The following is a 25,221-nucleotide window of genomic DNA, read 5'->3' on the forward strand; positions in this document are numbered from 1 at the left end:
CCCCTATCACAGGAGGCAGCAGGGAAGCTCTTTCCTATCTAGGAGTCCATTTTGGATGTCCTTAACTCGGGGACTACCTGTAATGAGATCTCTGCAGTTCTTCCATTTGTCATTCTTGTCATTCCAAGGGTCCAGGAGTCATTGAAGGGGATGATAGAAGCCATGTTGTGTCTGTGCCTTTTTCGTGCATCGTAGAGAGCTAGGACATGCTGAGTATGGAGGGTGATAATGGACGGCTTCTCGTTTCTATTAACAAAGCAGGGGGGAACAACAGTTCTTGGGCAGCTTTGAGCCATTGGTGAGATGCTACAAGGAGCAATTGCTAGCTGTGAGGAAACCTTTACGACTCCACAATTTTACCTCCCCTGTAAACAAGCCTTGGACTGTGGGGGTCCCATGAATAGACTGTTTTTCAAAAAAAAGGAATGTTTTTTTTTTTTTCTAAAAGTTTTTTAAATATGTATAACTTTTTTGTTTCCTGAATAATTATTACTGGAATAATTTAGGAGTCTATATTTCGTTTACTATTTCTAAAGTTAGTGCTGACAGTCTTAAATAAATGACCTCCTCTCCTGATTTCAAGATTGATCCAGTAGATTGTGGCGTGACTGTGCAGCCAATGATATAATCCACTGAGTGTTTCCAGTTGTATTGCAGAAGGGCTGGGACATTCTGGGCTTGGTATCCTTTTGATGAGTCTGACGTGTGTGGTGCTGCAGCTATAGCAGATACCTCATAGGCCTGAGGATGTGTCATTGCAAAACATCAGCTCACAAAGGACTCGCCTTCAACCTGTGCTCTGCATTAACTATTTATCATGAGGAGGATGACTCTGCTCTATACCTTGTATTTTACTGGGAGGGAATGCATTTTTTTTTGAACGTCTCAGAATTAAATTGTGAGGGCCAGGATACGGATGAAGGCCTTCTGTCTAGCAGCCGAATTATAAAAAAAAAAAAGGTAAAAGAAATGTGTTCCAATATATTTCATATTGTTGTCTGATTTTATGTGGTTAAAAGTAGGTCATGCTAGGAAATTCATCCAGATCATCTTTATGGCTACCATTCAGAAATCTGCAGACAAAAATAAAAAATGTTCTATGTATTTGTGGAGACCGAGACTAACTAGAACAATTTCTCTGCTGTGGACCGTTAACTCTTGCAGACAAGAATATAATCCAAATGATAATCTTTATGCCTAAATAATTTGATTCTGTTTTCTTTTGATTGTGCAGTACTGATGAATCTTGTTTCTTTTCATGATGTTCTTAAAGTCCACATTATTTATTGCTGTAATATATTTAATTAAGGGGCTTTTATATCAAACAAGCAAAGTTTGTAGGAATGTTAGTAGTTTACAGTAAACCTGGAAATATGAAGCTGTCATTTCTGACTTGGTTATAAGGATATGCACCCTCAGGTGCTGTCATTCTGATTCTGCCTTCACTATTTTGTTCAGTCACTGACTGGAAGGAAACGGGCTATCATTGTAGTCATTGTTTGCCCATATCCTTCATTCTGGTTATAGGTAGTGAAGCCAAAATTCAGATGGAATCCCCAAGTGTAAAACTTTGATAGCTTTGTGGTAGGTCCTTTTCATCACTGCCTATTTTGCCTAGAGGATGATGAATATGGTTTGCTTTATTGCTTTCTCCCGGGAAGCTGGTGTCCTCCACTGTCCAGTGCTCTGGTATTTGGGTGGGCCTTGGGCATCCTCCTGTCATTGCAGGACTGCTAGTGACAGCTTGGGAAGCAAAGGTAAGGAGTCTCATTGGTCAGAAGAGGAAGCCTGCAGGAGGGAGACATAAGGTAAGTTAAAGAGAGTGGCCAGCACAGTTTTTTTTCCTCCAAAGTTTAGCTAGAAAATCCAGGCTCACTTTTTTTTTTTTTTTTTTTTTTTTTTCACTAGCTAACTTGAATTTTATACTATAGTATACCTGAAGTAATTGAATGATCATGACTTTTATATAGGCAGCTGAATATTCAGCCTTACACTACTGTAATGCAGTCTTGTTATATTTTATATTTGCCATTCCACATTTTATGTAGCTTATATTTATTTTATTGCGTCACACTACTATGCGTTGTGCTGCTTTTCATGTCCACACTAGGACAAACGGCTATGAATGGGCCCATGGGTTAGGTTGTTGGCATGTCAGCAACTCTCTTGCTAAAGTTGACCTTGGCACTGTATACTTACACAGTTGTGACGTTTTTAAATAGAGATCAAGGGCTATAAATGTATCTTTTTATTTACAGTTCTACCAAAATACATGTACCAGACAGAAATTGGATTAAAGCTTTTTAGTACACACAATGAATGAAACTTATCTTCACAATGTTTCAGACTTTCATCTACTAAATTGTGGTACACCATTAGGTTTCTGCTAACCCTTCTAACTTGTTTATAATTTAGAATCGGTCTCTGTAGACACCCCTATGGTTGGCTCTTTATTGTCTTTTACATAGAGAAGGTTATATAAATTTTTGTATATAAAGTTACTGACCTTGTGATGCTCCAGGCTAACATTGGCACACAGACCTTTTTAAAGGCACCTACTGGATTCAGATGTATTTGCTTGGAATGGCTTTTTAAATTAAATTTGTTCCATACCTGGAGAATTGACAGTGAACATGTAAGGAAGAACATTTAAATGCAGGGATTGTATTCCTATGCACATTCAAATGCAATGAATGTCCAAACAGTAAGTAGATCCAGAGAACCAGGCAAATAAAGTGACATGCAAATTTTTACAGATCTTGGCACTTCCCCTCCCTGTTTCTGTTGATGTCACGGTCTGCCTTGTGCCATTGAGGATTGCTAAAAGATCTGTGCGTGTATTTTTAATTCCAAAATCCCTACATTATCTAATTCTTTTGACCATAAAAATGTTAAACTACCCAGGAATATTATTGATTTGCTTTAAACTGAAGTTCTCGATTTTTCCACCCACCTTCTATTTTTCAATCCAACACTTAAAATATTCAGCTTTCTATCCCAAATTCCTAGTTTCTTTCAGCCAGATCTGTGTGACGTCATTCTCATTTGGCATCACTGGGCTGTCCTTACTGATGAGGCTACATGTGTGCATATTGTTGCATCAGAAATATAAGCTAGTGCAGGTCAGGTTCATGGCAACCTGGGTTAAAAAAAAAGCATCAAATGATACTGGCCATAATTAAACCCAAAATAGAACTTCTACTGGATCACAGTGGCATGTCTGCTGGACATTGCAACTAGGAGGATTCAAGCCAGAGCTTCATTGTTTTTTTTTTTTTTTTTAACTTTTTATTTTTTTATTAACAACAAGGGTACAGACAAACAATAAACCATTTACATTTTAGAGAGCATGGAGGCCATTGAGAACAGCAGTAGTAGAATAAAACGGCACCATACATTGTGATATAACAAAAAAGGTGGTGCAGGGGTTAATGTCAATTTCATAAAAGAAAATTCCAAATGGCAGATGTAAAAAGTGGGTATAGACATTATCAAGAGTCATAGGACTTAACACAAAACATCTAAGGTTCTATATACATAGGAGTCTACCCTATGTCACCTGAGAAAGATTGATTCTGTATTCTGGGGAGTCTTGGTATTGCATCCAATAGAACCAGGTATTGTGGAACTTTTCTTTGCCGCTGTGAATACAGAGCTTCATTCTTATTTTAAAATCAAACTGTAAAAAAGTCCTTCAACAGATTTCTCTTATTTTTCCTGCAAAGTTTCACTTATACTTGTTGAGCCTTTTAGTAAAGATCACTTAATACAGGTTTTTGTGATTGTGTGGCAACAATGCTGCACGGCTTCTGGTCTCATAGTTGCCACTTGTGAAGGCTGGATCTGCTTACAGTACAGTGGGATAAAAGGTTGCAGGAGGTATGGCTGTTGGCCTTGCTATTGCTATTTCACAAACCTGTGGCTTGTCTGCCAATACTTGGCCAAACCTAGTCCTGCTGAAACCCTCCCAATGTGAGCTGCAGTGTCTTGGAAGATAAAAGTGTGTGGGATGGAAATGAAGGAAGATATGGCTCAGTCAGGCAAGTTAAAGGAAATTTTTTACATCCCCCAGAAAGTGGGTTTGGTTCTTTAGACTGCCATTCAGAAGCCTAGTTGTACTTTAGGAGTCACCATTTTCTTTTTTTCAGCTAATGCTTTTAAATGGTTCATCTCTAAACCTTGTAATAAGTGTTTGTTCATGTTTTCTCTGAATTTTTTATTAGGAAAATGTTTGCTGTAATATTGATCAGCTGAGAGAGAGATGTTTGTGTTCTGATGAAAAACAAACATAAGTAAAACCTCCTAGTCATACAGAACAAGTATTTAGATAAAGATGCCTGACTTTACTTGGGATTAATCTGATCTGAATACTTGTTTTAGAGCATAACAGCCAAGCAAGTTGCATTTTAAAAAGTTCAGACATGGCAACAGCCATATTTCTTTCATGACTGGTCAATTCATCTGCATCTGGTAGCCCTGGTACGAATGAAACCCAACTTTTATTCATGTGAACTTTTTTATATTTTAGGATACTCTCATGGCTAGATCTCAGTAGTACCCAAGTCTATGCACCTGCTACAGTGTAAAGGCTTTATTGTGTTTATTTGAATCTTTCTCTTTCTGCTCCTGTTCTGATGAAGCTAAACATTTAGATTAGGCAGATAAACAATGCCAAAACAATGAACACAGTTCATTCTAAGCTATCAATATTTAATTAGACCTTTTCTGAAAATATATGGGGTTAACCATTAATTACTTCCCTGTGATGGCTGAGCACCTAGACTAAAACAATTATTCACATAGAAACTTTTGACTCAAAAAAACAAAAAGGCAAATATTTGTCTATGCCAGGAACCCAGAAAAGTATTGATTCACATACACAGCATTAACTTTGGTAGCGGAAGTGTAACATATTCCCAGAAGTACTTGCTTGTGTTTAGACAAGATCATTGTTAAACTCAGTTCAGATTGGCTGTTTTTTTTCAAGGGGCTTTTACCTTGTAAAGGCTTAATCCCACTTTAAAAAACTTTTATGGTTAAAACAAATGAATTTGTTTATTATCTTATTAGTCATTTTTAGGTTATGGCATTTCCAACTGTTTTTTCCAGAAGCTCTGTTTTGTGCCCACGGGTGCCTTTGCCTCCCAAATCCCTGCAAAAAAAAAACTGCTTGCAACCACTTTTGCAAGTGGGTTTATCTGCAGGTGTTTTGAGGCACCTGGAAGGTGATAAAAACATCTCCAGATAAGCATCTGCAGACATTTGTAAAGAACAAAAGGTCTTGCTGGGTGCCTAGCAAGTGGTAAACTCTGCAGTATAAAAAAAAGCTAGTCTGAACCTACCCCAATGCTTGTTTTACTGTACTGTATAGTGCTGTCATACCTATTATTTGTCTGATATATATCGCTGAGCAGTATGTAAATAATTCCAAACACTAGGACAACATGTCTCTAAACCAGGCATGCAATTAATTTTCAGTTTGTGCTTGCTTGCAAAGTTTATATAATTTAATTACTGATGACTATGTGGATATGAAACTTTTATAATCACCGTCATGATTATTACTCTATTGGAAACACCCTTTACCTTGTCCATGTGTCTTGTCTGCCTCTCCCTTTAATTCTTTCCTAGGTAGCTTCTGGAAAATTTTAGCTACCGCTAGGAAGGTACATGGCTATTTTTACAAGTTGTACACTGAGAGCATATTGTATTACAGTATGTATGTGTGTGGTCTCCAGAATCAGCTTTGATGTTCTCAGATGTATTGCCCTGCTCAAACTGAAATGTTTTTTATATATATAATATATATAACAAGTGTACAGCAGCCATTCACAAATCCACCCTGGAAGATCACTTTCCTTGCTCATCGTCTCCTCTTCATAGGACAGAACAAAGCTGTATGTACAACACTCCTTCATTATTCTGTCGCTGGAAATGATCACAGCATTTCTAGTAATAGAAATCTGGTGTTTGTATAGGACTTTAGACAATGGTTATGACATAAGACTGTGGTAGAAACACTGAAATGACTATGAACTTTGCAAAGATCTACAGAAGAGGCTTGTGCTAAATAAATGCATAAATAAAAAAAGCCAAATATTTGTTGGCATCAGAAGCCAGTTTTCCTAGAAATGATGTTTAGGTACCTTTAGTTGGATGTAACACTGTTGGTTCTGCCATTAATGATGATTATTTGGGCTTTATTTATTAAAGCTCTTCCAGCAAACCTGGAATAGATTTCCTAAGTCATTTGCCATTTGTCATTTGCAAATGTTTTCAATCCTTGTCCAGATGCAGTCCAGGCTTGCTGGATCACCCAGCTTCACTGGTGAAGGTGTATTCATTCCAGCCTTGGAGCGCTTTAATATATCAGGCCCACAGATGGAAGTATCGCCAAGGTACAGATACAATTTCTAATGGGCATTATTACCACATCACTAGCTTGGAACGTTGCAGAATCTCATTGGAAGGATGCAGCGATAGAGCAACATCATTGGTTGTACAAAGCAACGGGATTGCCTCTAGGAACAAAAAATGGACAAACCATTCATTTTGACAATCTTACCATACTATTATAATGTTTTTTTTAAGCATGTTTTTTACCTGTTTATGGACATTCAGAAGTCTCAAGATTGCTGCTGGGATTCTCCATTTTAGATATGATGTCTTTAACTCTAGTAGATTTAGAGACCTAATTCATAACTATTCCCTTATGTTTCTTCCCCAGCCGCTACATTAGCCCTTTTATATAACTACTTACACTTCTGAGAGAGGAAAGGGGTATAATGTGCAAGGAGAATTTAGAATTAGAATTTGTCACTATATTCATTGTTATTTATCAATATCAGTTCAGTATCTTTACAATACAGGCAAAAAAATCTTGCTGCAGGGGTGATTATTATTTGGATTTATAAATTGGCGAGTGTTCCATGTGTTTGCCTCCTACCTACAGACAAAACCCCAGGATGAAAATATGTTTATTCTTCGGTTCATGGTTAATAGGTGCTAGAATCCATACAATGATTGCTATAGAAGTTTGGGTTTCATAAGTAGGCTTGTGTGTTTTAGTTCCAGTAAATCATTTTTGACTTCAGATCAGTTTTTTATTAGTTCTGTTTAGGGATTTTTTTTTTTGTATTGTATTGTTTTTAAGATCTGTCTAGACACACCAACAATAGGTCTTTGTAACTCTTCTTGTTGCTACATGCATAGGGCTGGCATGTCCTTTATGCTCTTTCTATGTATTTATCATTTTATGACGTTCTCATACTGTACAGCAAGGACTTTGCATTGTAAAGGTATGCAATAAGATAGTTAATGGCTAACTATATAAAGTTAGATTTTTTTTTTTTTTTTATCTGATCTAGTTTAAGGGTTTTTCATGATTCGGTCCTGGAACATCAATGTAATATATTTGCTGCCTACAATTAGTTTAGCAATGCAATATACATTTGGATTTTTTGGACTGAAATTGCAATTCAGCACCTTTCTTGAGACATTCATAATCGCCCAACATAATTGTGTAGAAACATACTAAAAAAAAGAAGTTTTAGCTGCTAAATTGAATACCACCTACAGCATTGGGTTGTCCTGATGCTGCACATGCTCTCTCCTTTGGATAACTTTGTAGGACTTCTACAAGAAAGTCCACACTATTACCCACACATCCACACATTATTATCACTATGTATATACATACATACATACATACATACATACATACATACATAGTTTCCCACGCCTTTCAATGTTGAGGTTCCTCAGCTGTTCGAGTTAAATCCTGTAGAGATATCAGATTTATGTCACTGGAAGCAATCCTCTGTAAACATTTCCTGTGAATGAATGAACAGCATCCCACTTTGCTTTCCTCCACAGGAAAATACAGTGGTGGGGATGCTAGATTTTCGCCTCATTATCATTATCAATCGTGGCAATCATTATCAATCGTGTTGGCTGATAATTATCTAGAATGTCTGGTATTCTTGTACTTTCTAAATGCCAACAACCCATGCTAATGTTGCTCAGGTGTTTCAGTATATAAAGCAAATCCTGCTGTTGATATTGTTCCTTTTTTGTTGTCATTGTTCCCTTGCAAGAAAAACATGAGACTTAAGCTGCGTACACACTTGCAATTTTTGTCGTTGGAAAGGATCTTTCACGATCCTTTCCAACGACAAGGGGCTGCAAGATGCATGAACGATGCTGTACATACAGCACCGTTCATGCTCTATGGAGAGGGGAGGGGGAGAGCGACGGAGCGGCACCCTGCTGCGCGCTCTCCCCTTCCCTTTCATTACGATCGGCTGTCGTCCATCGTCCGTGGATCCGGCAGGTCGGTCGTCCGGACGATGGACGACACCGACTGTACACACGGAAGATTTTCGCCCGATAATTGGCCGATGCCGATTATCGGGCGATAAAAATCTGCCGTGTGTACGTAGCTTAAGATGCACGTACTGTATATATTTGTGCTGTGAATAAGGCTTTGGATTGCTGGTTATTGTCTTATTTGTGTATTATGTATTCAGCAGAAGTTTTTTGTGGTTATGCTACATGGAATGTTTAGTTGCAGATAGTGCTTGAAGTTTAAATAAGGCCGAAATAATTGGAACTTTTGAGTGAAATAGTGCCCAGTGATGCCTGTTAGCTTGTGCCCATTGTATTAGGATAATCGTTTGAGCTGTTGAATCCCTTTTAAATGTGATTCTTTGTATGCTGAGAACAGACCAGGTTTGGATAAACGTCATGAAACGTCCGCTTCACAAGCAATTTTATGGGAAGTAAAAATATAAAATTAGAAGTATGCCAGAGACAGCTAGTTCTGTAGCCCATAGAACAAATACTGAATAACCTAGTTCATGTTTCTACCATTTAATAAGATTAAAGGTGAAATAGTGTTCATTTCTTTGTTACTAACTTATCTGATATCAGGCAGTGTGGAAAATGGAAACTTTAAGTAGCGCATGAGGAAAGCTTTTAGAGTGTTTTTCAATTTTTATAAAACTTTTTATAAAGCTGTTTATAAAGCTTTATATGCGTTATAAAAGAGAAACGCGTATACTTATGAAATGTGACGGCATATTTTCTTGCTGTCCATACTGTGCTCACTGGTAATGTGATATATAAGGCTATGTTCACAATGGTAGTAGGGTTGCAACTTCCTCATGTTTACAGCTTCCTCATGCCAGGAACCACTGCCCCTCCGGAGACACCACATGGTGGATTTGGCAGCTCAATGGGAAATGAATAGGGGCCGCAGTTAATGTTACTGGTATTGCTGGCAACTGCTCACTGGTGCCAGATGCTAATTGTGCAGACACGGGATCCAGTGCTGCAGTGTGAGTGTTCAAATGGCTGGCTGCAAGGAGCTACGTGGGATTGCTGGATCCTGAGGCTGGTGAACCTGCTCTTGCTGTGAAATATTAGACCTAGCTTCTATTATCACCTTTTTAAAAAACAAAACTGAGACACATGCATAATCAACTGGAACGTAACCGTCATTCTTTTAAACAGGTTAGAAGTTAAATATTAACTAGTATGCACAGGTTGTTTAAATAGATTATTTTTGGGTTCATTACATATTATGTGATTATGTTTACATAGGCATATAAATACAATAGTGCTTTAAATGCTAACATAAATAGCCCTAGTTAAAGGTAAGGTGACTGTTCACTTATTTAAAATCATGTGTTTTAACTTCTTTAAGTGCTTTAAATAAAAACTCATAGTGGTAAACTTTCTCATTAGACTTATGCTCAAAGTGTTAGTCATCATATAAAGTTATTAATAATAAAAAATAATAATAATAATAATTAGTGGTGAACAGGTTGTTCAGGTTTCAAAATTGATGGACAGTAGCTAAACTTTACAGTAAGTAAACATTTGATAAGGATAGTGTGACATTTAGCATTTTGAAGATGAATATTTGCACTTTTATACAGTAGTTTTAGTCACATACTGATCGAACCAATCTATGCACTTTAAGTAAGCATCGTGATCTTAAAAAGAAATGGCAGCACAGATATAAGTTAAGACGTTCTTATAGGTTGAGTATGTTGATTGTCTGTTGTACAATATATTTTGCAATTTGAGCTATTTACATTTTTTTTTCTTTTTTTCTTCACAGATTTGATTTAATTCAACATACCAATGTACTTTCCCTCTCATGGAAGACAAGTTCCAGCGGCGAGCCTCTCTAGGTTCTAAATTACCAAAATTTGGTACATCTAAGCCTGTAGGAAGCTTTCTGCAACGGGCACAAAATGGCACATGTAACGAAATATCCCCCAAGGGAAACTTTAGTGTCGAAAAGCACGTTGAACCTGACAGGACACCTGCATTAACTTTACACTGGAACAAATCAAGATATCTACAAAATGACCAGATTTCTAGAGCCCCTCCTAATTTTACCATTGAGAAATCATCCCAGGTAATGGTGCAAAACCATGCACACCGATTAGGATTCACAAAACCTGGGAAGCAAAGCAACATGTTAGTGTCACATAAAGAAGACTTGAGTGACAATGTGCTGTCTAGTTCAACAAAATTTACAAAAGGTTCCCAGTTTGGAAGGACTCTTTACTCTGTGTCAAGTGGACAGAAACCACTGGCTAATGGAATTTACACAACCAAGCCTCCAACTGGCTTATATAGACCTAGAGCCAATTCTGCCACGAGTAGGAACTTTACCAATAACGTCTTGTCATCTGACAAGCCATTCTCTCATGTTAGGCGTTCACAGAGCTTTTCCCACTCTATTCAAAATTCCAAATTTCCAACTACATGTTTGACCAGGTCTTATTCTCTTCACAGAGACACAGATATGGCAAACATACATCAATCGCAGCATTTACCTACACGCACAGATCTTAAATCCAGGACTGCAAAGCAGTATGGTTTGTCAAATGGTAACGACCCACAAATTAAGTCTATGTTTACAAGGACATATAATTCAGGTTTAATGTCTAATTTAAAGAAACCTGTTTTAACAAATGGCCCTGTGGCATCGGCTCCTTTAGGTTACAAATTGACCCGTCCATCCTTGCAGAAAGCAAACCGAGCACCCTTCCCTGGGGAAATATTTTTTGATGGAACAAAAGGATCTACTACCACTCCAGTAAACAACAAAATAGAATTATTGTCAAATGGCATATGTCAAACAGACCAACAATGCAAAGAAGAATGCAAGGACTTGAACACTGATCGTTTTTCTTCTTGCAATGATCTAGAACAGCAAGACTTCAAAGATAATTATTTTAGCGAAGATGTGGATGAACTTTCCATTTCCTCTTTGTCATCGTCTGACAAAAATGATTTCAGTGAGGATTTTAGTGATGATTTTCTAGACTTAGAAGATGTGAATAAAACCATTATTGTGGAAAACCCAGAAAAGCCATCACAGCTTTCGTTGGTTGAACCACAAGATAAAAAGCAAAATAGCAATAACACGGATGAGTGGCTTGATATGAATTTATCTGGTAAATATTCTTATTTCCATAACTACACATGATCTACTCCTCCTAACTATAGACAAACCATTTTTAGTTTTAGTCAGGTTTTGAATTCTGTCTGTGACCTTGTTTGGAGATGAACCCTTGCTGTCTCCTCTGATGCCTGTCATCTGGACAGAAATCTAAAGAAAAATCCACAAAATAGGGACAGCCAGCCTTCATATCCTGACAACGAGGGCATGAAACCTACTGAAGGTATAATCTACCCAGTCCTTTTACATCTAAAAACTTTCAGATTGCAAGGATGTGAGGAAAATCTTTCATACCAGGACAGGGACAGGAACAAAATCTGGCAGAGGTTCCAAGCTATCCTTTCATAGTTTCTGGTAACCTAACTCACATGATGGCTTTTTATACATCTTGTAGAGTCCAGTGAGGCTCTCAGTGTTGTGTAAATATTGCAAAAGACAAATGATTCTATTTTTTCATTCAGATCTATATGCCTAACACACTACAGGGTTTAAAAGAAATCCAGTGTTCTCCCCAGCACCTTTTAGCTGGACGCACCACCCGGCACGTTTTAGTAACTGCCCAGCTGTTATTGAACAGTTGGTTCATAATTAACTACCGACCTGTAGCTTAAGAAAAATCCTGGGAAGGACACTGATAACCTTGTTGTAAAGCTACGTACACACGGCAGATTTTTATCGCCCGATAATCGGCATCGGCCAATTATCGGGCGAAAATCTTCCGTGTGTACAGTCGGTGTCGTCCATCGTCCGGACGACCGACCTGCCGGATCCACGGACGATGGACGACAGCCGATCGTAATGAAAGGGAAGGGGAGAGCGCGCAGCAGGGTGCCGCTCCGTCGCTCTCCCCCCTCCCCTCTCCATAGAGCATGAACGGTGCTGTATGTACAGCATCGTTCATGCATCTTGCAGCCCCTTGTCGTTGGAAAGGATCGTGAAAGATCCTTTCCAACGACAAAAATTGCAAGTGTGTACGCAGCTTAACTTTGTTGTAACCTTGTCAAATGTAGTACTTAAGATCTCCCATTGTAAAGCTGATTGCCCAGTACTCTTTTGAGTCTTGCTCTCATAGTATTAAAAGAAAAAGTATTTAAATTTCAGTCCCCAGCATAAGTTTTTTCCACACATTTAATAAAAAAAATGTGCTGGCTGTTTATTATGTTCTTCTGTAATAAGAAAGACTGTTGCCTTTTAAATCATTATACAAATTGCAGGTCAAGTCTAAAAACCTGCAATTTCATCAACACAGAGAGATTCCTGACCATGCTCCTGGTTAGCATTGAATAGCCAAAGGGTTATCTTATCCATCTCCTACTACACAATGTGTAAGAAATGATGCCCTGATCAGTATCATGAAACATATTGTACTTTAATTACAGTAAACACATTGTTTGGGCACAGGGATGATGTAGGGCAGTGTCTTGTATTTATCTTGCAATAATAAAGGATTTTATATGCAAGCTCACATGCCCTGCATTTACCATAAATTGTCTGGCAACACACCACACTTGTACACGTCACCACAAAGTACAACAATGGCCACGTTTGAACCAAGCCTAATATATTGTTTTGTAAGTTAAAGCTGTACTCCAGGCAATAAAGCCAAAAACACTACAACAAAGATGAAAAAATATATACACAACTGCAGTTATTGATCTTGTCACCATTCCCCAGCCTGTGGTTGGACAGTGAGAAGCAGAAGAATTATGAGCTCATCTTTCTATCACTCTGCTGTCTCATGGTATTGGCTATTGTACTGCTTCTCTTTCTGTTTTTCTTTTAAGTTAGTATGTTCTTTGCACACCATTTATTAGAAGAAATTTCAAAATAGAAATGCATCAATAGGAGTATCGGGTGCTTACAAATAATTGGGAAACATTTATTTTCTTCAACCAATCACACTGATTCAAATTAATAAACCAGCATCCACAAATTTATAAAAAAAAAAGCAGTTTCATAATAATTAAATGTGTTTAATCAAAAGTATGAATAGTCTGTACACAAATCAGATAATCATCGCTTGAGATGAATGGGTAGAGAGAGGGGAATCTCACATGTACAGTGGTTGCTCAGCATAATCCGGTATGGTGGATCAATTAACAACGATCAGGAACAACCATTATGCTTGCTAATGAAGGAGAGCATCACCTTTCCATAGAACAGAACATGTGCGGTGTGTACAGTGCTTGTTCCTTCATCGGTCACTGAAAGCAATCGTGAAAAATAATTTCCAATGACAAAAATGTGTACATAGCCTGTTTTTCACGTTTGTGTTATTTGTATCTGTACACCCGCTGATACTATTATTCCTAACTATCTAGTTAATGACTTTTCTGTATACAACTCTTTTCTGCTTAACCTAATATCAATAAAAAAAAATAATTAGGACATTTTCATTATTGATTTATTCCATGATTTTTCATATTACATAGTTGTTTTCAATCATTTTATAGATTTGGAAGATGGGAATAAAACACTTAGTGATGAGAAACTGGACAAAAACTTACCAGAAGAGCTATTATATTCACTGGGTGAACTTCAAGCTAGGAATCAACGCAACAGCAATAATTCTGATGACTGGATTGATATGACTTTATCAGGTAAATGGCTTTGCATTTAACATATGAAAACAAGGTACTTAAACATTACATTGTGCAGCTATTTCTGTACAGTGCTGCCCCTACTGCAGAACACTACTCAGGGAATCTGACACGTCTATGAATCTCCTGCAGTGCTGTGGAAATCAGTAGAAAGAGTCACTTAGTGCTGCGGGTTGTAATAGATTGACACTCAACATTCCCAGAACTTGCAGTTTTTCAGCAGACTTTGGCACATCATGACTGGTGCTTAAGGCCCTTAATGATTCTCTACATTACAAAGCCTGTCAGGAACCCTTAGGTCTGCTGGATGCACTAGGCTGTTATGCAGATAATAAAATTCCTTGATAAGTGTGGCTCTGTAAGAGCGTGAATTCCTAGGCAGGCTGTATATGCATATGGACTGTTATAGTAATGCTCGCATAGGACACTGAATCTCCATGATTGAAGTGAATGCATTTAATAAATGAAAGATGCATGCCAAGTACAATGAGGTGACAATATTGCTGGATGAGCTTAAGCCAAGACATGAGGGGGTCTCTGTCTGATCTGATGTAGTTTCTTATTTACATCTGAAAAGCTTACTATGTGCAGGAAAATCAGGGAAAAAAAAAAGTAGGAAAAGCTAGTTAGTTAGAAGTTATTTAATATTTTGGTGAAACTGTTTTGCTTGTGGATTCTGAGCTGCACCCTACATGTGAATGTTTGTCATAGCTTACACGGGTCTATGAATTTTTCACAAACAGTACTGGTATTTAGTAAATGGTCCAATACTGTAATGTGTATTTTAGCTTCTGGCAGCTGAATTCAACCCATTGATTTGCCCTTGCCCTGTCCATTGGATACCAGGGTGGGTATGGTGTTTTATCCCTCTTAGACTCTACACATGGTCAGAGGTGCATACAATGTCAAGGGGAGCTCATGTTCAGAGGATCATTAGCAAGCAAGCCTGCATATATAATTAGTATATCAGGTGGTCCTCACCTACATTTAGAATTAAAAGGTATGCATTCAGAGGATTATTCACTTTAAGGTGATGCCTTTCAATCATGTTTAAAAAAGAGCAGTACAAATACTTTAGCTTCTTTGTATACAAGCAAATGTTCAAGTGAATCATCTCCCATAAGGCTAAAAAAATGTATTAGAGAACAAAACTTTTTGAGTATTTTGAATATCTCCAATTACTTTGCTTTAAAGTAAATGTTACTTAGGAAAAGATATATGCCAACAGCTGCACATTGTGTTGAAGGTTAACAGATTGAGACAGCTGTTATTTGATTAATGTGGTTGAAATTGTCCTTCAAGCCCATTTCAACAGATTGCTGCCATATCTTTTTTCATATGCAAAGCTTGATGCAATTACCATTGCTTTTCTTAGACTTCGTTCACACAGGCTTCAGGTTGCAACGTTTTTTAGCAATCAGTGAAAAGCATTCACATTCACTTCATGGGTTTTGATTAGCTCTCTTGAACTTTAAAAACTCTTGCACTTATGGTCTTGCAATTTTTAACACAGATCTTTATGGAAGTGTTGGCTCTTCTCGGCCCTGATGTCACTATTGCTTTGGGTCTGGGAAGCCTTGCATCATCTTTAGTGACAGCCCAGAGACTCTAGAAACTTCCAAAGCCTTTCAGTAAACCATTCTGTCATGCAAATAGTGGTGGTCACAGGACTGGTCTGTTTACCTAAGGGTTGGTGTGTTGTAATGAACCCTCTGCTGTAAATGCACGCTTTCTAATCATCTAACTGCATATGCACAGGATTATATTGAAGCTCCTGGTAAGCTGCAGGCACAATAAAAATGACTGCAGCCCGCAGCAGAACCTGCTGAAATTGTGTGTGTGTGTATTTATGTTTATTTTATTTATTTTATATATCAGTTAGGTCCATAAATATTTGGACAGAGACAACTTTTTTCTAATTTTGGTGCTGTACATTACAACTAATGATTTTAAATGAAACAACTCATTGCAATGATGCAATTGAACTGCAGACTTTCAGCTTTAATTTAGTGGGTTGAACAAAAAGATTGCATAAAAATGTGAGGAACTAATCACTTAATTTCAGGGGCTGAAACGTAATTGGACATTTGACTCAAAGGCTGGTGTGGGCAATTCCTTCATTATGTCATTATCAATTAAGCAGATAAAAATCCTGGAGTTGATTTGGGGTGGAAGATTTTGCTGTGAACAGACAACATGCGGTCAAAGGAGCTCTCCATGCAGATTAAACAAGCCAACCTTAAGCTGCAAAAACAGAAAAAAAACCATCTGAGAATTTGCTACAATATTGGCAAAATCTACAGTTTGGTACATCACAAGAAAGAAACAAAGCACTGGTGAACTCAGCAATGCCACAAGACCTGGACGTCCACGGAAGACAACAGTGGTGGATGATCGCAGAATCATTTCCATGTAAAGAGAAACCCCTTCACAACAGCCAACCAAGTGAACAACACTCTCCAGGAAGTAGGCGTATCGATATCCAAGTCTACCATAAAGAGAAGACTGCATGAAAGTAAATACAGAGAGTGCACTGCAAGGTGTAAGCCACTCATAAGCCTCAATAATAGAAAGGCTAGATTGCACTTTGCTCAAAAACATCTAAAAAAGCCAGCACAGTTCTGGAAAAACATTCTTTGGAGAGATGAAGCCGAGATCAAGCTTTACCAGAATGATGGCAAGAAAAAAAGTAGGGAGAAGGCAAGGAACAGCTCATGATCCAAAGCATAGCATATCATCTGTAAAACATGGCGGAGGCAGTGTGATGGCTTGGGCGTGCATGGCTGCCAGTGGCACTGGGACACTAGTGTTTATCCATGATGTGACACAGGACAGAAGCAGCCGAATGAATTCTGAGGTGTTCAGAGACATACGGTCTGCTTAAATCCAGCTAAATGCAGTCACATTGATTGGGAGGTGTTTTTTTTTTATATTACAGATTGACAATGACCCAAAACATACAGCCAAAGCAACCCAAGAGTTTATTAAAGCAAAGAAGTGGAATATTCTTGAATGGCCAAGTCAGAGAACTTTTCCTATTGAGCATGCATTTCACTTGTTGAAGACTAAACTTCGTACAGAAAGGCTCACAAACAAACAGCTACTCAGTCAGTAAAGTAAAGTAAGTGCAGTAAAGGCCTGGCAGAGCATTAAAAGGAGGAAACCCAGCATAGGGTGATGTCAAGACCACAGGCTGTCATTGCCAGCAAAGGGTTTTCAACCAAGTATTAGAAATGAACATTTTATTTTCAGCTTTTTAATCTGTCCAATTACTTTTGAGCCCCTGAAATTAAGTGATTGTGTTAAACAAAAGGCTTTAGTTCATCACATTTTTATGCAATCTGTTTGTTCAACCCACTGAATTAAAGCTGAAAGTCTGCAGTTCAACCGCATCTGAGTTTAAAATTAATTGTGGTAATGTACAGAACCAAAATTAGAAAAAGTTGTCTCTGTCCACATATGTGTGTGTGTATGTGTGTATATATGTATGTGTATATATATATATAATTTATTTACATTGAAACAATACAGTGTGTTGCTTTTTAAAAGGTATATTCTTCTCAGGTACTAAAACAACAACCACAAACCTTTCCCTGTCCTATCCAGAATTAAAAAAAGTTTAGGAAAATGCAACAGACTTTTTTTTAAAATTCCTAATCCTAAAATATATGTTTATCATTTGCACCCTTATGGCTTCATTCAGGTTTGGGCTGTAAAGTAAATGCACACTTTTTGGAGGAGAACTCTCCATTTTGACTTGACTAGTCAAAATCCTGTGTGAGCTATGACTCAACTTTTAGGTTATATGTAGACTTGGGAACAAGCCGGAGGAACTGTGGGAAATTTATGGAAATAAATTAATGTTGACAGAAATTTAAAGCAAAACTTTTAAGGCGAATAGATGGTCCAGCCACCTGTGACCAATATTACATTTTTGCATAGTGGACATCTTGGGTGACTAGATTATTATTAAAGAATTTACCATGGATGAAATTCGCAGTACTCCTATTGAATGGCCAAAATAATTCTGCTTCTAGTGTTCCCCATTTTCACCTCTTGGAATATCCAAATAAAAGTGCCAATGATGTCTGTGCTAGGCTTGGTTATGCAGCCCCAATGTCCTGCACTGAGGTTGCTGTGACAGATGCTTTCTTCTTCTGGAAATGCTGAAAATGTGTCAATATTTAGTACTTGCTTGAAGTATTTGCAGAATCATTTGTTGATGGTGGTGGTTATAATTACATTATTGGCACAAAGAAAACTGTCATTTCGTTTCTTGCACATCCCATTCTCTTTTTAAGTTACTTACTTCAACATTTCAAGCTGTTTCAGGTTCAATAAATTGCCATACATAGTGTGTTCATTATTTCCTCCCCATAGCTGTTTGCAAAAAAATTGTCGGTTTCATTGCGACCTGGGGTGATGGAGGCATTCATATATAGTTTATACAAGGGAAATCTGTCCTGACAAAAATGTGGGAGCTGCCATACTGACTACTGTGTTCTTCTTAAAGGTGCAAGGTTAGGAATGTCATTATGATCTGGGTTCAACATGTAGTAATAGTGGTGTAATACCTTTTTTTTCTTTTTTGACCCAGGTCAGTAACATTTCAGGCAGCTATATATGTATATATATTTAGCTGTTTGTTATTTATATTGTATCTGTTATTTGTTGTATCTTATTCTAGTACAAAATGAAGCAGATACCAAAAGTCATTACGTGAAAAACGTCATCTCTCCAGACATGGATTACAGAGACCCATCCTCGTTGGAGCTTTCTCCATCTGACAGTTCTGATGGAACTTATATGTGGGATGAAGAAGGAATGGAGCCAATTGGAAATGTCCGTCGATGTGAGAGTTTTGAGTCATCAGAAATGAATAGCCTGGTATGTTTTAACATTTATTCTACAATGATTTGTGTATTTTCGGGTAGCTGTTGCTTAAGATTGCTTGTAACATGGTAGTTTCTGTTTATTGGGAATTGTGTAATTTAAAATGTTATTCATGTACAGGAGTAGGCTGGTCCAATACATTTTTTTAAAAAAAAAGACACTATGTGTTAGCATTGATTGCACTAGGTCAGCCAATTAATTTAATTAAACTTATCTACACACAAAACATTGTGCATACTTCATTGTGGAAGACCAACAATTAGTAGTATCCTGATAAGGTAGAATCCATGTTTGAGGTGCAGTTAGAAATAAATGGCAACACCGTGCACCAGTGCATGTGATGTGTTTTGCTGTAGCACACCCATAAACACATGTGTTATCAGAAATACAGTAGTTGGAACAAGACCAAAATCCCTTTTTAAAGGCTTGGGCCTCAGGTGTTGCTATGCTAATAGTACGTATGCGAATATTGTTGCTATTTTGACGAAGGAGATCAGTACAGGAGCAACCAATGCAAAAATTACCTTCATTGTTATAGTTTCCTATAGAGCCAGGCCTTTTCAAACTTTCCTCATTTGGTTGAGTGTATGGCTGCTATGCAATCTTAGAACCTGCACTGTGCATGCACTAATTGAAAGAGCGATCTATTCTAAATTATAAAAGGACATTCTATAGCAGAAATGTCCGTTTTTGTTTTTTCTAAAAATGCAAAAGAAGTTGGGTCTTAAAAACATGACCCTAATGAAGGTTAACAATACTAGTGCCTTAAATGAAGTGATTGTGTAAAAAAAAAAAAAAAAGCTTTAGTTCCTCACATTTTTATGCAATCTTTTTGTTCAACTCACTGAAATAAAGCTGAAAGTCTGCAGTTCAACTGCATCTGAGTTGTTTCATTTAAAATAATTGTGGTAATGTACAGAAGCAAAAAAGGAAAAAAAGTTGTCTGTCCAAATATTTATGGACCTAACTGTAAATAGCTCCAGGCTTCTCTTTATCTACACTGTGTCACATGAATGTCAATGCTTTGCTAGAGACAACAGTGCCATACTTTGTTGTTACCTGCCTGCACAGTCCAGCCAAAGAGGTTTGGAGAAAAGCTATGGCTTTATATTACCTATTGGATAGCTACATACATATACACAATACATTTTGCTGGAACCCATTGCTACCAGAGACAGTAGTATGACTGTCTGTAACAAAAGGGACTCTTTCCACTTCTCCAAACAAAAGTTGCAGCAAGTTGGCAACTTAAGTCAGTGTTGTGATACCCATACCCTTGATAGCAGTAGGTACTACAGCTTTGCCCTACTCAAAAAGTGAACAATTTCTATATTACAGAGAACATCCAGCAATAATAATTCTCAATCATTGCAGCATAATTGTTAAGGATGTATCTGGATTTGAATTTCTTGTTCTCAGTACTGTGATTGAACACTGTTCTGCTTGCTGGTGGCTCATGGGAAGGCAAAAACCTGTCTCTACTAAGTGGTCACCTTCACATTCAGACTGGTTAGACTATCATTTTTTGTTCATATTAAAAGGGAAACCTTGAAATGATTTTCTGGTCTTGGAAACCCCTGCACTAATTACTATATTCACAGCTTACAGTATATTAACATGGTAGTCAGTGGGAACATTCCTCTTACATTACTAGGTATTGTGAAGGATGTCATCCCTACAGATAACCAAAAAGATCATTGGTGTCACTTAAACTAACCTTTGAGGCACAAATTGCTGGCAACCTCTAAAGGAACCCTGGTTGAGAAACACTAGTTTAGACACTGGATTGTTAAGTCAGTTTTGGGCAACTATATGCAAGGACACCACAGGTGTTGCTGGTGGTTAGTCTGAAACCTCCTCCTATTTTTTGGGGGGGCATGGGGCAAAGCTGTGTAAAGCATGTGAAGAAACTTGTATATTGGTGATGGACACACTGACCTAATAACTCTAACAGATAGTTTAATGAAATGGTTCCTTGTCTGTTATTACATACATACTTGTTTTAATAACAATATACTGTTTGTAAATTAATTTGTAAATACAGTCTTTGGTGGTGCAAGGAGTGAAGCTCCGTGTTGTTCATGCTTGATAAATTCCGATGATGTCCAACCATTTTACTGATCGTTTTGTTTTCATTGGTTTTGGTGACTTCAAATGCAGTAAAATGCTTTGGGCTGAAGTGCCCAGCGAGTGTTAGCGCTAAATTTTATAATCATTGTATTTAATGGCCTTTTTATGAGCACTTTATAATGCCATGAGCACAGACTCTCTTGTTATTGCCTTTAATGTTCTGCAGAAAAACACATTTGCATAATAATTATCGGCTTATGTAGGTTTGCTTAAAGTGAACTTATTATTAAAATTGAAAATGGAACTTAACATGCATGAAAGGGGAACAGTCAGAATAGTTAAATTAGTTTACTATTTTGAAGGAAAACTATACCACTTTTTTATCACAGTGAAAAAAAAAAACAATTCTGCATTGTGGACAGTTTGAATGATTGGAGATTCCATGTTTTAGAATCACACAGGTTCTGTTCAGTAGATTTGCACTAAAATAAGGATCAACAAGACACAGCTAGGAAGCAGAGCCTGAATGTGTAATGTGCAGACTGAATAATGATGACAGACTATATTCAGAATCACAGTTTTTCAAGGATTAAAAAAATATTGGTAACATTTTTGTTTAGGTAGAACTCCAGAAATGTTTCTATTTTTGAATGAAGTCATTAAGGTTTACTCTGTCAATTTAACTCCTACTCTTCCATGTGGTATCTAGGATGCTATAAAGGGTTTTCTGTCATATGGGGAGGGACAATAATTCTCTTTTCATATACACGCACAAAAAAAATTCTATCAAGCATGTTAGAAAGGTTACCCTTACTTGTATAGTTACCAGGTCAAAAATTGAGGTAGAATCGTTGAAAAATGATGTATAGTTAAGGTGCCTTTATTGCATATTCTTTTTTTCTGAAATTAATAGTTTGACTGTCACAATGATTGAATTGTTTTAATCCTTCCTGATTATCTGACCTCAAGATTGCAGATCAGGAGCTCTGATATTGTTTTGTCTTTATAGATCACATTCAAACCAAACTTTTCCCCCCTAAATGTACAGTTCTCTCACTAACAGCATATGATCTAACCATATAATATGGCTGCTCCAAGTATCCCAGTCTTTTAAAAAATGGGGGATGGTGTTTTTTTATGTTACATGGATGACATTACTTTGGGATAAAGGCTGAAGCAGTGTTCTCCACAGTCCCTTTTAGCTGGGTGCACCACCCGGCACTTTGCAGTCATCTTCTGCCTTCTCTTCCGGTCTTCTTGCTCCATCACCCGATCTCGCACTGTGGGGGGGGGGGGGGGGGGGAGGGGGGAGCTGAGTTCACTGCATGCGTGAGATCGGCATCTCTCCCCTTGGATAAAAAGATGCTCCTTCTGCGCATGCCCAGTCAAAGCCTCCCAGAAAAAAAAAAAATTGGGGTTTTGCACTAAAAAAAAAAAAAAAAAAAAAAAAAACATTTTTACTTTATATAGAAGGGTTGTCTACCCTTCTATGTAAAGAAAAAAATGTTGAGTTTAGGTACGCTTTAAACAAATTTCCATTGCTGTAACTCACAACAATCTTCAGTGCCATTCATTTTTAAAAGTACCTAGGTGCATATTACCAGTGGACATGAATTTCACTGCACCCCACCACATGGTAATTCACAGCAGTGTTTTGTTGGTTCTTGAATTCAATAGTACCTGTATCTTGTTTGATGTATTAGGCAGCCCATTCATATGATTGGGGATTGCCTTAGTGCAATGTAACCACACCACATATGGATGAACCTGGCTTTTATGAAAGGTTCCTATATTATTCCTTCAAGCTGGCATACATTGACAGCTGTAAGAGTTGTTGTATTGTAAGAATATCTGCTCTAATATAGCTTGCTTCCATTAACCTCCATGTGGTGTGCGTGTAAGAGGCTGTCATCCAGTATCATATTACAAATGGACATGGGATTGACATCTGGGTATCAGATGGCCCATGAAGCCCCCACCTTACCAACCCCTCCTCCTAAGTCAGCTTTATGTTTGGCAAGATATCCTTGAATAATCAGAGACTGACCGCCATGGCCTACTTTCCTAGACTGCTCCATCGCTGTGTTACATGTGTGACTATTAAAGGTTATGCCTTGATAATGCCAACAACAGCCAACTAAATCTGATGAAATTAATATATAGCGATCACCACCTCTAATATCACAGATCAGTAATCCGATGATTGACATTATCCTCACGCATAATGGAAGGGCTACAGATTGGACAGAGGTGGGTTTAATTGTATGTATTATCTGTAACTGTGCATGTTGTCAACATCTGTTGGTTGTCTATATAAATTTTCTCTTCTTTGTGTTTGCTAGCACTGTGCCACCCTCAGGCATTCTGCTCTGCGTACTAACAAGCTGTTCTTCCATATTTTATTTTTAGTGTAATGCTGCCCTGACTGACAAATTTATATTTAAGTTCTATCTTGATTACGGTTACAAATTCTAAAGAAAACACGGAATGATCTAGATCTGAATTTACATCATGCTTACAATTAGCATGTTACTTGTTTATGTTTTTTTTTCTTTTTGTATTAGAGGCACCTACAAAGAACACACGTTTTTGTTTGTTTGTTTTGTTTTTGAGTTTTTTTTTTTGTTTTTTATTTTTCCCTTCATTCCAAGTGTGATTGTTTGTTCATTGTGGTAATCTGCCCTCTTGTGGTAGAATTGATATATTCAGTATTCTAGCATTATTTTGTTTTATATATTATAATGTAGATAAGATAAATGCTACTCTCACAGCAATTACCTATTAAAGCTAATAACATCTAAAATACTCCATTGACAATTCATGGCCTTATGCCACAAGATTATTTTACTGTATAATTCATCTGTTGCCAACATGCAGCAGCTAGATAGGGTTGATGGTGCTATGTTTGTTTTTTTTTCCCTCATTTATTCATCAGTTGTTTTTAGCTTTGCTGGAAATATTCATCTAAATTGCTACATTTGATGGATATTGGTAGCATTGTCATACCTGACATGATTTGCTGAGTAGCTCTCTATCGTTGTAAATAATGCAGTCAAGCCATTTAAAGTACACGTAATACACATTTCCTTCAGTTTTGATGCTGCACTTAGTTCTTGTTTCAGCTTCTACTACACTGAAATCTAAAGGGCTTTCCTCGGACGGATTATGGAGTATCTGCCCCAATATTTTAGAAATTAGAAAAGGTTGATGTTCTGTAATCCACCTTAGAATGTTACATGACAGACAACACTGTTGGAGATTTCAATGCACCAGAGGCAGACAACCTAAAATAAGGAGCACACAGGATCTTGGACTGATCATTATTTTTCTGTACTAGAAGGAATAAAACATGGAGAAATGTACTGATTTATTTGACAAGGCAGACCTTTTACAAAATATTATTTATATATTGCCAGCATAAAAAGCAAGACTGTGCAGAGTCCAAATTCTTGTAATGAAATGTCCCTTGGTGGGGCTGTAAATCTAATGTCCCTACCATAGCCATATACTTGTTTTGATGGACTAGCACATTTCTGAAAGCAAAGCTGAAAGTAACAAAATCAACCATTTCCTAGCAAAACCTATACTTTAAACAATTACCATTACCATTGCCATAACAAATGTTGTTCTAATAAGAGTTTGATTGGTAGCGCAGTAACATGTTTTAATGTGGTCTGTGTACAAAGCAGCAATGAGCTGTTCATCTGAACAAAGTGTTTTATTACCCCTGCTAGCTGCTTGATTTTGTTTTTATATTTGCTGTAAGACTTGTGAAGCTGTTTTGTTTGTGCTTTTTATAATATGTGATAGTTTTTGCCTTTTATTTCTACCTTTTGTTCATCATCTACAAAGTAGCTTTTTTTCAATTTAATGTCAGTGTAATCAAAAGTATGCATGAATAGAATCTGACATGCTAATTGTGCTGAGAAAATTTCTATGCACAAAGATAATACAGTCATAATTGGCAGCTTACAGTTGTCTTTCATCGATTAAAAAAATCTGTGGGAGCAACACTACTTGTAGTTTGACCTCTATAAATTTTTTTTCAAGTCTTCTATAGAACTCTACCACAACACACCTGAGAGAAATAACTACTGAACTGTCAAAGTACTGAAAACATGAAGAGAATTTTAGGGATGTTTTAGTACAGCCTTGCAGTGACTGATTCAGAATGTG

General features: G+C 37.3%; 1 protein-coding gene across 3 annotated transcripts in view; it reads left to right on the forward strand.

Moving 5' to 3' along the window:
* The window catches only part of CCSER2 (coiled-coil serine rich protein 2), a 66,514-nt gene that overhangs the window by 10,680 nt on the left and 30,613 nt on the right, over window positions 1-25,221 (forward strand). For all 3 annotated transcript variants that reach the window (XM_072424520.1, XM_072424521.1, XM_072424519.1), the window contains exons 2-4: window positions 10,127-11,477; window positions 13,936-14,082; window positions 18,770-18,969. In XM_072424520.1, coding sequence (XP_072280621.1) covers window positions 10,166-11,477; window positions 13,936-14,082; window positions 18,770-18,969 — 1,659 coding nt within the window. In that variant the 5' untranslated portion in view covers window positions 10,127-10,165. The remainder of the gene's footprint in view (window positions 1-10,126; window positions 11,478-13,935; window positions 14,083-18,769; window positions 18,970-25,221) is intronic.

Source organism: Pyxicephalus adspersus, chromosome 10 (assembly GCF_032062135.1).
Source record: "Pyxicephalus adspersus chromosome 10, UCB_Pads_2.0, whole genome shotgun sequence".
Lineage (NCBI taxonomy): Eukaryota > Metazoa > Chordata > Amphibia > Anura > Pyxicephalidae > Pyxicephalus > Pyxicephalus adspersus.